General features: G+C 43.0%; 1 protein-coding gene across 1 annotated transcript in view; it reads left to right on the forward strand.

The window, feature by feature from the left end:
* Positions 1–1,445: 1,445 nt before the first annotated feature.
* The window catches only part of MDFIC2 (MyoD family inhibitor domain containing 2), a gene marked incomplete at its 3' end in the record, with an annotated part of 47,136 nt that continues 35,749 nt past the window's right edge, over positions 1,446–12,832 (forward strand). The window contains exons 1-2 of the mRNA XM_083493542.1: positions 1,446–1,533; positions 2,372–2,469. Of these exons, the coding sequence (XP_083349668.1) occupies positions 2,372–2,469 (98 nt within the window). The 5' untranslated portion in view covers positions 1,446–1,533. The remainder of the gene's footprint in view (positions 1,534–2,371; positions 2,470–12,832) is intronic.

The following is a 12,832-nucleotide window of genomic DNA, read 5'->3' on the forward strand; positions in this document are numbered from 1 at the left end:
GCTGAGCCAAAAGGCTTTTTGTTTGGATAATTCTTGAAATGCAAAAGGTGTGCTTTCAACCTCCACAACCCCACTATTGCCTATTATTATTATTATTATTATTATTATTATTATTATTATTATTATTTTGCCAAAGGTGCAGAGACTAGAAAGAAGTGAGAGGAGAGAAGCACCACAAAGCTAGTTTTTAAGTCCACTTGTGCAGCCCCCTAAACTAGCCCACAAAATTCAGGAAAGTCCTTGAGCTGTGGGGGTAAAAGAACCATCCCATCTGCAACCATTGAGAAGCTCTCCAACCGGACTGCTTAGATGGACTCTCTGTAAGCCCCTTCCTGCTCATGTGACTGACAATGGTTCCATCCAAGCCTCACACCCATCTGCCTTCTTGACCAGTAGGGCTGCCTTTCTTAGAAACAAACTCCAGCTGCTTTGGTAAACTCAAACATGAACAGCTTTATTGAAGTATAGTAGACAGGGAACCCTGCTTTCTCCTAGGCTGGAGAATCCCAGCCAGATGGGCAGGGTATTATTATTATTATTATTATTATTATTATTATTATTATTATTATTATTAGCCCCCAGGCCCACATCGGCTTCCTCCTCCCACACACTTCTATAGGAAGTTCCCCTTTCAAGCACTTCCTCTCAAAACAGGAACTAACTGTATACACACCTTTAGTCATACTGGTTGCATGGAAGGCTTGCAGATAATCCAGGTCCAGCCTTGATTTCAGTGGTGTCGTGCAAATATACAACAGCTTGATACTTGACTTGATCAGGACTTTTGTTTTTCAGATAGCTGTTCAAAGAAATATCACCCATTTCATTTACTTTTATTTTTTACTTTGTGAAAACAGGAGCTTCCAGGCGTTGCTGAACAGGAGCCTCCAGATGTTGCTGAACCATGACCCCCCAACAGCACGGTCAATAGTCAGGGATGATGGGAACTGTAGTCCAGCATTCTCAAGGAGGGCCACAGCTTCCACGAGTGGTCAACAACGTTCAGATTGGGCACAGCTGATCACGTGTCTCTTCCTTTATACAGAATCACTGCCAGATGAATTGCAGTTTTTGGTCTGGACTGTTCTTAGCGTTGTTATGTAGTTTCTTCAAAACCCAACTTTTAAACTAGAAAAGATTTTTTTTTTTTTAAAAAAAAATCATTTTAGCACTAAGTTGGCTGATTCTGGCTGCAAGTCAAATCTGACACTACACAGCCGAGGAAAGAGAGACTGCCGTGCTCATCTTTTTAGTTTTGTCAGTGTAAGGGAATGCTGGACATTACACAACCTGGGAGGCTGCAGACTGAGCAAAGGCTCCTGGACCTCATTATCTTCACCTCTTTTGCTTGGAATGTACAAGTAATCCTATGGCAATGTTTGAGCTAATTGGACTCTGAGAGGATGAAAATCAATTAGAAGAAGACTGGACAGCCCAGTGTTATTGTTTTTTCCTAGCTATCCGTGGAGGTAAACTACAACAGGAAATCCAGATAATACTCAGCAGGCTAATGTACACACATAACACTCCCAGGTACTGTAATTTTTCATGCTTTGGGGGCTGGTGATTTTCATTAGGAGAGATAAATGGCTGGGGGTGGTAGTAAAGAAAATTTTGGTTACACTTTAGCTAAACTTCTCTTTATTGATATTTATTTGTGAGCAGCTTAATAGCTTGCTTTATTGCTGTTTAGAATCACATTAAGCAGGCAGAGGGGTACATCCTACCCAAGCACGGCAGATCTGCGCGCTGTAATTTACTCGTAAGTATTATTAATACAACTCAACGTGAAATTGATAGGAGTGCCATCGAAGAACGCATGTAATATTAATAAAGCGCTGCGAAAAGGCATATTGGTTTAATGCAAGAGATGTTACAGCATACAGCATCTTTAGAAAAATAAGGGGGAATGTGCTTTATTTAACATGGCACAAACGTCTTAGTATATAAATATAGAGAATGGGAAAAACCCACCCAAAGCTAAATTCTTTTAAGGCTGCAGTCCTGTATGCACATACCTGAAAGTCAGTCCCATTGAACTCATTGGAGCTTACTTCTGAGTAGACATGCAGAAATAAGCTTGTGCTGTACAGCTGCCATCCTAAACACAGTTGCTAGGGAGGAGACTATACTGAACCGAGTGGGACATACTTCTGAGTAGACACGCTTAGGATTACACTGCACATTGCATGGATTACAATGGGATATAATTAAGTCTTTAGTCCTATACCGAAGAGTAAGCACTGCAGAGCTCAATGGAATTTTGAGTAGAGAAATCTTTGAGGCATAAAGTGTTTTAACTTTGCAGGGATTGTTTCCACCATGTTCAAACTTCAAACTTACTGATACTATCTTACTTCCCACCATGTAGATGTCAGAAGCAGAGACAGATAAAGTGAAAATTAGAACAACACCGAGCTTTGAAAATGACCAGCAAAATACTTCAACGTTGTTGAAGGAAGGTGAGTTGTACTGTTTATCACTGGAAATACTTCCTAATAACAGTAATACTCCACAAGAGAGTCTAATTCAACAGTGCTTAACTCCTAACTCCACAGCAGTGGCAAGTGCATTTTGCTTATTCTGGGGCTTGGCCTAAAGTTTAGAGAGTCCTGTTTTTAAGTAATAAAATTTTTCATCCTGAGTAAAAAAATAAATAAGGAACGTTTCAGGTGCCCCATTGGAAGTGGGCCTAGTTTCTAGATATAGTGATATAAATGTTAGCCATAGGTGCCACCCATCAGTCAAAATGAATTTTTGAAGCATCTGACATAAAGTAAGGATACAGGAAAAAGAAATGCTATCTGCGAAATTATGCTTGGCAATAGTTTATGGCTGGAATGCAAATAATGACATTAAAAGATTTAATGGAAGATGGATGCATGTCTTGGTGGCATTTGGTTTGCTGTTGCTCAGATTCATTTGAAAAATACATTAGAATTAGAAGGAGCAAAGGAGAAGAACATGTTTTGTCTCAAAAATACGCAATGTTTCGACATAGCTGCATGTTGTTCTCGCATCTGCATGATAATGGAAACGACAGAGTTTTAAACTGTGGCTGCCAAAAGACTAACACATTTAGTCTGAGAGGATGACAGCGCTATCCTAGTTGTAAACTGCAGGCAGCAGCATTGAACGTCCATGGTGCACATAGTATGAAAACGTCTTTTGTCTATGAAAAGTAATGCCACAATGTATTTATTTATTTCCAGTATGCAGGGCCGGATTTAGGTTTGATGAGGCCCTAAGCTACTGAAGGTAATGGGGCCCTTTATATAGCAGGCGGGGCCCATTACTTACCGTATTTTTTGCACCATAACACTCACTTTTTTCCTCCTAGAAAGTAAGGGGAAATGTCTGTGCGTGTTATGGAGGAAATGCCTACGGGTGGCATGCCTACGGATTTTCCTCCTCTAAAAACTACGTGCGTGTTATGGTCGGGTGCGTGTTATAGAGCGAAAAATACGGTACATCATAGGAGCCTACACAACACAAAACATTGTTGCTGTATGTAGGTTTTATTTTATTTGTTTTTTATCTTATATTTTGGAAATGTACATCTAGGTTTTTGGGGCCCCCCAAGAGAGTGGAGCCCTAAGCTATAGCTTGTTTAGCTTATACTTAAATCCAGCACTGCCAGTATGTATAGACTGCCTTTCACCGTAGACAAAATCTAGTCTTCAAAATGCCACAGGTGTCTCTTGTTTTTGCTACAGTGCTGTTAGTGCAATTACTCCTGTGCAGTAGGTATACTAACTAAGAGAGCAACTCCCATTATCTTTGCTACTGGAGGGGGAATAGCATTTGGTAGAGGGGCCTGCCCACCGGCAGGGGACTCCACCACTGTAGGGGCTTTCACTGTGCCAATGGGAAGTGCAGCCCATGGGAATCTGCTGCTGATGGTGCCCCAAAACAGGTCAATAAGGTCTAGTGGTTACAATATTGAACTAAGACCTGGGAGACCAGGGTTCAGATCTCCACTCAGCCATAAAGCTCACAAAGTAACCTTTGGTCAGCCATTGTCTGCCAGCCTAACCTACCACACAGGTTGCTGTGGAGGTGTAGAACCACGTATGCCACATTGAACTCCTTTGAACTGTTGGTCCCCCCACCCTTGATGAATGTACAGCCCTCTTAGCATTGCAGATCAGAGTGGTCATCAGTAACACGTAGATGTTTTCAGTTTGCTTAGTTTGTAACATGAAATGTGCAGTGTACCGCCTCTGGGTACCAGAGTTTCTTACCTGGAAGATTTTCCTGGATGCCTAATCCTAGGTGAACAGAGGCTGATTTGGGCTTATTGGTCTTGAAACACATATGACTTGTTTTAGGAACATACTGAATAAGAGATTGGTCCACCCAGATCTTCAGGGTTTCAGATAGGGGATGTATCCAGGTCTACGAGGAGATGCTGGCGATTGGACCTGGGATATCTGCATAAATGGCAGATGCTCCACCTCTAAGCTTTGGCTGTTCCCATAGTTCTGTGGTGTGATGGGAAAGGGAGATGCAGTTCTGGCTTCTCTATAGACAGCAAGCTACCAGTCATCAATGTGAAGGCAGGGATAGAACCAGACGATTTGGGGGCACTGGGTGTGTTATGAAGCAGCTAGCAGAAAGATGAACAGGATTCCCCTCTCTGCTGCCCCAATGTTTTATTAATGGTTTTTATGTTTATTTATTTGTGCTCCGCACCACTTAAAAATATTAGTTTTCAGGTCTCTCAGCAAAAAGAGTGAGTTGCATAGTAGAACCTGATCCTGTCTGCAAAAGCAAGAAAGCAGTATGTTCTTTTAGCATCCAATTTTAAAGGAAAGTTATTTTTATTCCTGGTTTTGTATTGATTACTTGTGCCTTCTAAAAACAACAACCATGAACCACACAGTGGAAGAAATATGCCATAAAGATATGGCGTAGTAGCTCTCTTTATATAGTGCCTTGCGCCCTCAGAGCTTCCAAAACATTTTGCAAAATAATACGTTATGTGCTGCGAGTGCCATCATTGTGTGCACTAGTAAGAGGTTGTGATCTTTATAATGTATCCATTAAGTGTTTATTGGCTATAAGGTCACAACCTGTTTCATTCGTGGAGGAAATGCTGAGCCGAAGACAGAGCCATGAACTTTTCGAGGAGGTTGTTTGATATTTGATTCCAGTAGCATCAGCCCCTGGAAGGAGAAGGAGAAGGAGAGGGAGAGGGAGAGGGAGAGGGAGAGGGAGAGGAGCAACAAATGTAGGACACGATCCAGCCAAGGTTAAGCCCTTTGAATTCCCATCGGCACAAGCTGCTGTTGCTGGAAGAGCAGATTCTAAATGGGGGAAATTATAGAGACTAGGTGTTTTGAGACTAGGTAGTCCGTCTCCTAACAAAGCATTGGCATGTGTTATTCCAGGAGCAAGCAAAGTGTTCCCTTCCAGATGTTGTAGGAATACAACTACCATAAACCCCAGCTACCACGACCAATGACCAGGGATTATGGAGGGTATAGTCCAACCACACATGGAAGGCACACCTATGCTATTTTAAAGGAGGGCATGCAGTAGAAAATTCAGGAGGACCAGTAGCGTTGGGATTTTTACATATGAACACCAGAAGCTATTTTATCATTGATCCATCTAGCTCAATAAGACAATGACTCTTTCCCAGCCGTACGGGGAGATTCTGGGGATTGAACCTATGACTTTCCACATGCGATGCAGATGCCCTGCTACTGAGCTATGACCCTTCCTGACAAAATGTGGTGACCTGTGGACACTGTTGGAGCTTTTTGGAGCCAGTCATTCAGAGGAAAGAGCCAGGTCTTTTCCTCATTTTAAACCAGCTTGCTTTCTTAGTTAACTGAAGTTTGGAGCAGAGATGTATTTTAGCAAAAGATTGCTAGTGGCAGAGTTACTTATGCATGGGGGCGTCAGGTAAAATATTTAAAACACAAGTTGTGTAACCTTAGGTGACTCCTCTCCACTTTAAAGAGCAGGGCAAAATGTGACCGAAAAGTGATGATGCCAATCCCAGAGGGCTAAAATCTCTGGAAGATGCCTTGTCAGCTTCGGGCCTATGATCAAGTGAATTAATCAATGCAACCCTTCCTTTAAGTTGTAAAAAAGCAGATTTAAAGACTCCCTTCCAGTGGGCACAGAGTCTATCAAATGTAGCATACTTCCAGCTTGCTGCTATTAATTGCAGTTTTATAAGCTGAGTGGCTCTTGAACTCTGCAATGCAATCTCCTGGGAAGGGAAGGATTTCAAATGCACTCAGAGAAACAATGTTACAGTAACTAGGGAGGTGTAGGAAATGCTTCTGTTAGGACAGCACCAGCCAGCCAACTGTGCTGTCCATCCTGATAACTTCCCAATACTGGTTGTCTATTTTAAATAATGTTTCATTCTTAAAACTCTTTTGACTCCATCTAACTCTCACTGACTCCTGCCCACCTAGCAGTTTGAAAGCACGTCAAAGTGCAAGTAGATAAATAGGTACCACTCTGGCAGGAAGGTAAACGGCGTTTCCGTGCGCTGCTCTGGTTCGCCAGAAGCAGCTTAGTCATGCTGGCCACATGACCTGGAAGCTGCATGCCGGCTCCTTTGGCCAATAAAGCAAGAAGAACGCCGCAACCGGTCAGGGGTACCTTTACCTTTAACTCTCACTGAACAGCTCAGGAATTACAGCATGGGTAGGGAACTGTCAGGACTCTCCCCAGGCTGCACTTTCTCCTCAGCCACCTCTTTTGTGCTTTTGCATGGCTGGAACATGCATTGGATGTGAGGAATTCAAATATGCTATTATTTATGTGATTGGCGAACATTTAGCTTGGTAAGTCTACGTCTGATGAAGCAGCATATAAACTACTGCCAGAAAATCAAAATAACAATAATCTTACCTTCTGAAAATGTCAAGTAATGCTAAATAACAACAACAACAACTTCAAGTACTTGGCAATCATTTTTCATGATTTCTATGCAATTTTACACACAATTTATTTACCAAGCAAAACTAAATTATATTAATCTGACCAAAATATCTTTCGAATTCCTAAGTCATGTTACAACTTCATCGCACCCCTCCATTTGGGAATTTGAAAACTGAATAATTCAACATGCTCTACTGTCGCATGCCCCCTAAATTTGTTCTGGGCTGGTGGAGGGTGGGAGCGCATGGGCGTATGGGAATCAGAGACAAAGCGGAAGTCTCGTTGCACAAATGGAAGTCCCTACACTTGCTTTGTTGGTTATACTGCCCATAGGTTCTCGTGTTTCCCTTTTCTTTCCCTTTCCCAGGCTCTGAGCCAAACTACACCCGATGCTAAATTTGTCTCCTTTGTGTGTGTGGTTTTTTAGAAATGCAAAAAGGCCACCGTAGTGCCTCCACCCTCCCCACTCCTGATCAGGTTCAGTGCTCCAGGGTACAGATGGGGATATGGCCACGGTCCCTATGAAAATCTTCCAGACCCTGGGACCAGACTCCCCTTCTTTGTGGCTAGGAACCAGTGGGAGGGGGGATTCCCCTCGGGGCCAGCCCTACTGGGAATACTTCTGCAAGGCGTGCGCATGACCACTACCCCTCTGGCCCAAAGACAACTCAAGTCTTCCCCGCTCCATAGGAACAAGCCTCTGCTAGCAATGACTGGGCCCTTTTTAAATGATATGCATTATGTAGTGATACACATCTCAGCTACTGAGATGGAGCTGTAGCTCCTATATAAGGCTCAGTCCTGAAATGAACTGCTTCTGAAGCAACATCTGGGCTCTCTTCTCATGCCCGAGCCTTGCATGGAGCTGTCCAGTGTGCTTTTCTCTGGCCTTGCCTCATCTCAGCTTGCATCAAAACACCATCTAAGCTCCCATTTTCAAAAACATTTGGCCCTTTCCAAATCTTTAACCTTCCTTAGTAATCTTGCCATTTCCAGCAGAACAAGGAACCAGAGGAGGCCTGAAATAACTAATCTTCCCAGTAGAATATTTCTGTTACAACTGAGGATTTCACACAGGTTCCCTGATATTACCTGTTACAACTTTTTTTAAATGGTAGGCTTGGATAGTAAGATATGGGAGGAAGTTTGGAGAAGGAAATTTTCTCCTCCCGCCCACATTGTGAAAGATTCTTCACATGCATGGCAGCAGCGGTTAGGATGACGCTTAACTGACCTCCCATCGCCAGCATTGCTGAGGCCTGCTGGGAGGAGCCAGGGACACGAGTGGTGCTGTGGTCTAAACCACTGAGCCTCTTGGGTTTGCCAATCAGAAGGTTGGTGGTTTGAATACCCACAGTGGGGTGAGCTCCCATTGCTCTGTCCCAGCTCCTGCTAACCTAGCAGTTTGAAAGCACACCAGTGCAAGGAGATAAATAGGTACTGCTGTGGCAGGAAGGTAAAAGGCTTTTCCGTGTGCTCTGGTTTCTACCAAGGTGTTCTATTGTGCCAGAAGCAGTTTAGTCCTGCTGGCCACATGACCCGGGAAGCTGTCTGTGGACAAACGCTGGCTCCCTCAGCCTGAAAAGTGAGGTGAGTGCTGCAACCCCATAGTTGCCTTTGACTGGACTTCACCGTCCAGGGGTTGTTTACCTTTTACCTTACTGAAAGGAAGATGGGGAGGTCAGAGTGGCGACAATGCCACTGACTGCTACTGTACTCCGACATAGCTGCACCCCATTCCACATTGTTCGGGAGATAATTTTAGGAGGCTTGTGGGGCAGGGAAGGAGACTAAAAACATCTCTCTGTACACTTATCAAGCTGTAGTACTTAGAAGATGATATGTTGTTGTTGTTTAGTTGTTTAGTCGTGTCTGACTCTTCGTGACTCCATGGACCACAGCACGCCAGGCACTTCTGTCTTCCACTGCCTCCCGCAGTTTGGTCAGACTCATGTCTGTAGCTTCGAAGACACCATCCAACCATCTCATCCTCTGTCGTCCCCTTCTCCTTGTGCCCTCCATCTTTCCCAACATCAGGGTCTTTTCCAGGGAGTCTTCTCTTCTCATGAGGTGGCCAAAGTATTGGAGCCTCAGCTTCACGATCTGTCCTTCCAGTGAGCACTCAGGGCTGATTTCCTGAAGAATGGAGAGGTTTGATCTTCTTGCAGTCCATGGGACTCTCAAGAGTCTCCTCCAGCACCATAATTCAAAAGCATCAATTCTTTGGCGATCAGCCTTCTTTATGGTCCAGCTCTCACTTCCATACATCACTACTGGGGAAACCATAGCTTTTACTATACGGACCTTTGTTGGCAAGGTGATGTCTCTACTTTTTAAGATGCTGTCTAGGTTTGTCATTGCTTTCCAACATTTACAGACATGGTATTTTCAAAATTGGCAGAGATGAGGCTTGAAAGTTGGTTTTTTTCTTTTCAGGATGGGAAATTTGGATGAAATAGACTACACACCACTATGGGAGCAATGTGTGATTCAAAGCTGATGATGCTACTATTGTTGTTGCTGTTATTTTGTCACTTTTGACGGGTAAGCATCCCAAAGCAAATTGCGATCTAAGAAGAGAAACAGCAAGTAAACAAATATAAGGACAAAAGTAAAAGAAGAACCTGAAATTGACACACACAGAGAAGGAGATAGATTATAGATAGATAGATAGATGATAGATAGATAGATAGATAGATAGATAGATAGATAGATAGATAGATAGATATAGATGATAGATAGATGAGAGAGAGAGATCTAATCCATTCCACTAAAAAGACAAGGGAAGTAGTAGTTGCGTGTTTTGGGGTTCTCTGGCCAATTTTTTTTTCTTTCTGACAATGCATCTTTGTACTAATTACTAGCACAAATTAGACTTCACTTCAGCTTTGCTGGAAAAACCCTGCAAGCAGTTTGAATAGGAAGGGGAACACTTTCTTTCGACGTTGATGGAATGGCTCAGGTGCCAAGTTTCTTCTGCTAGATTCCAGAGATTACTTAGTGGAGACAGGAACACAATTTAGCAGTGTTGCCGCATCTATAATTAAGAGGTAAATTTGTAGCCCGGCTTCTTATATTATTTAATAATGAATTACTCTCTAGACTATAAATAATAAAGATGATATTAATCTCTTACCATTAAAACAAACCAGTCTGAAATAAAACTCCTGTGTGTTTGTGTTGTGTGAGAGTGAACTTTTGCATCAGACGCCAACTCTGACTCAATCCAAATCTAACCAAACGCAGGTGAGGTTGCACCATCATGCCCACCACATGGTGGCGGTAAATAAAACTTACTTCACTGGCACTGTTGCACCTGCAAGTAGCCGCCCCGCAGAGCTTTTTTCAGTGGTACATGGCCTTTTGTCATCTAGCCAAAAGAGCATTGTTCTGACACCCTGGGAGGCCTACTGCAACAACTTTGTGAGGCTAAAACCACTCAGATTCAGACAGAGCTGGATGTCACGGTTAGAGCTAGCCATATGGCTGAATGGGTGGGTCCAGGGAGGGACTGAATGGAGAAGGGAGCTACCATCTGTCTTGAATGAGGCAGTGGTGTGTCCTCTCCTTAAGATGACTTCCCAGGATATCAACAACAACTTCTTCTTCTTCTTCTTCTTCTTCTTCTTCTTCTTCTTCTTCTTCTTCTTCTTCCTCCTCCTCCTCCTCCTCCTCCTCCTCCTCCTCCTCCTCCTCCTCCTCCTCCATATAACCTGTCCACCTCACTGGGTTACCCCAGCCACTCTGGGTGACTTCCAATAAAATATAAAGGGATAAAACAAAACATCAAATCACACTGAAATGTGGCTGCTCGTAAGGGAATGCAGCTGATAAATGTTCCCTGCCCCTGCACTGCAGAGAACCATAGCTGTACATTTGCTGGTCTGTGCCCAAAGTTGGGGGACAGCCTATCGAGTACAGTACAGTTCACTGTTGTTGTGCAAAGCCCACCTTGTGCTTATAATTTGGCAGCAACTGGAGTCCTGGCTTGACTTATGCACTGCTTTCCATATGTTCCTGCCTGGGGTTTGTAATACGCTTTATACCGGAGAACATTTCATTCACAAAAATAGGTGCAGCTGTAGAACCACAACCCAGGAGTGCACACTTTCTCACAGGCTGCTAGGAGCCATGCCCCAGAGGGGACCTCTGGTAGGGCTGTGATGCACTAGTTTCTAAGCATCATATCTTAAAGTACAACCATGTAAAAATAAATAAAGTTGAAAACTAAGCAGTGGTTTTCCAGTATGACGCAGCAGCATTACTTGAATTAGGCCAATTTACCACTTATGATAGCAGTAATGGGACTAAAAGCCAATAAAAGTGGTCTGTTCGTTCAGAGATTGGCTTTTATGGCTTACTCCAAATATTATCAAGCGAGTCAAAAGCTGTCATCATAGTGTCTAAAAAGCCTTCATACCTTGTAAGCAAACAGTGTGACTTTGACAAATAATCATTAATATGCCTGCGTGACGCCAAAGCCAAGAAGAAGGAATAAAGGGAAAACCTGATATTTCACTTTACGTAAGTCATTAAAATAATTTTAACTAGATTTCAAATGAAACAGTTTTATGCGTAAAATGACTTAATTTGTACCTTTCCGTCCCATTGTATATAATACTCAGACAGTGGAAAATGTCTGGGTCCCAGAGCAACAAAATGGGTACTTCGATATCCCTTATAGTATCGCTGCCAATTCTGGAAAATGCAGCAGGCACTACTGACAGAGCCCTTTCACAGTGACAATGCAGCATAAACAATATTAATGCATGAAGTTTTGTACCTTGCAGATAGTGGCTGCAACAGGGAGAATTGCAGGCACACCCCTTCGTCTTTGCTGGTTAGAGACAGCAATGTCTTCCCCCAATACCCTTCCTCTGCTTATTCTTCCAAGTACCTACATTCTTCATTCTTCCTTCCCTATTAAGGATGGCAAGATGTGTCCATTTTCATTCCTTCAGTTCCCCCTCCCCTTCACACACACTTCATCCCTTCCCTTCTCAAGCTTTGGGGGCTTCATCAGTCAGCTTGGTTTTGTTGGGGTGACTGCTTCGCCATTTCCCTCCAATTAGCCTTAAAAATATATACCGCATTTTTCACTCTATAAGATGCACCAGACCATAAGACGCATCTAGTTTTTGGAGGAGGAAAACAAGAAAAAAAAATATTCTGAATCTCAGAAGCCAGAACAACAAGAGGGATCACAGTGCAACGAAAGCAGCGATCCCTCTTGCTGTTCTGGCTTCTGGGATAGCTGTGCAGCCTGCATTCGCTCCATAAGACGCACACACATTTCCCCTTACTTTTTAGGAGGGAAAAAGTGAGTCTTATAGAGCAAAAAATACGGTATATATTTGCATTTTCAAAAACAAGCAATTAGCCTTGTAATTCAAGATATGCAGAGAGCCGATGCGCTCTTCTAAAATACGGCCACTTCTCTTTCCATTGTTCTACATTACTTTCCTCAGATTTCTCCATCAGCCGAAGTTTTGACACTAATGTAATACTTGAAAATATTTTCCATTTTTCATATTGATATTTTTGACCCATGCGCTCTGCATTTATTAATGGCAAGTTCCCTTCCTCAAGACATTGTGATAATGGACTGAGATATATATGCTTGTTATCCTTAAAAGAACTGCCAACTTTAATGGATGAGAAAAAATCTGAATATGAGGAGTTTGGAGTTTGGCAACAACTTTTTTCATAGGTTCATTGTCCCCCTTCCCACTTTCCCAAATCATTTTGTTGATGCTAACTTCAAACATTGCTGTAGGGAGGGAAGGAGAACTTTCAGCTCCAGGTGTTGCAAGACTCCAGTTCCTATCATCCCTGAGCTGGCTGTGAGCTGGACCTGGCAGCCATTGTAATTTCCCACAATGCCATGGACTGGCACTATGTCAAGGGCATAGTTTAGAAATGT

This window comes from Podarcis liolepis (assembly GCF_965112155.1).
Source record: "Podarcis liolepis genome assembly, chromosome: 2".
NCBI classification, from domain to species: Eukaryota; Metazoa; Chordata; class Lepidosauria; order Squamata; family Lacertidae; genus Podarcis; species Podarcis liolepis.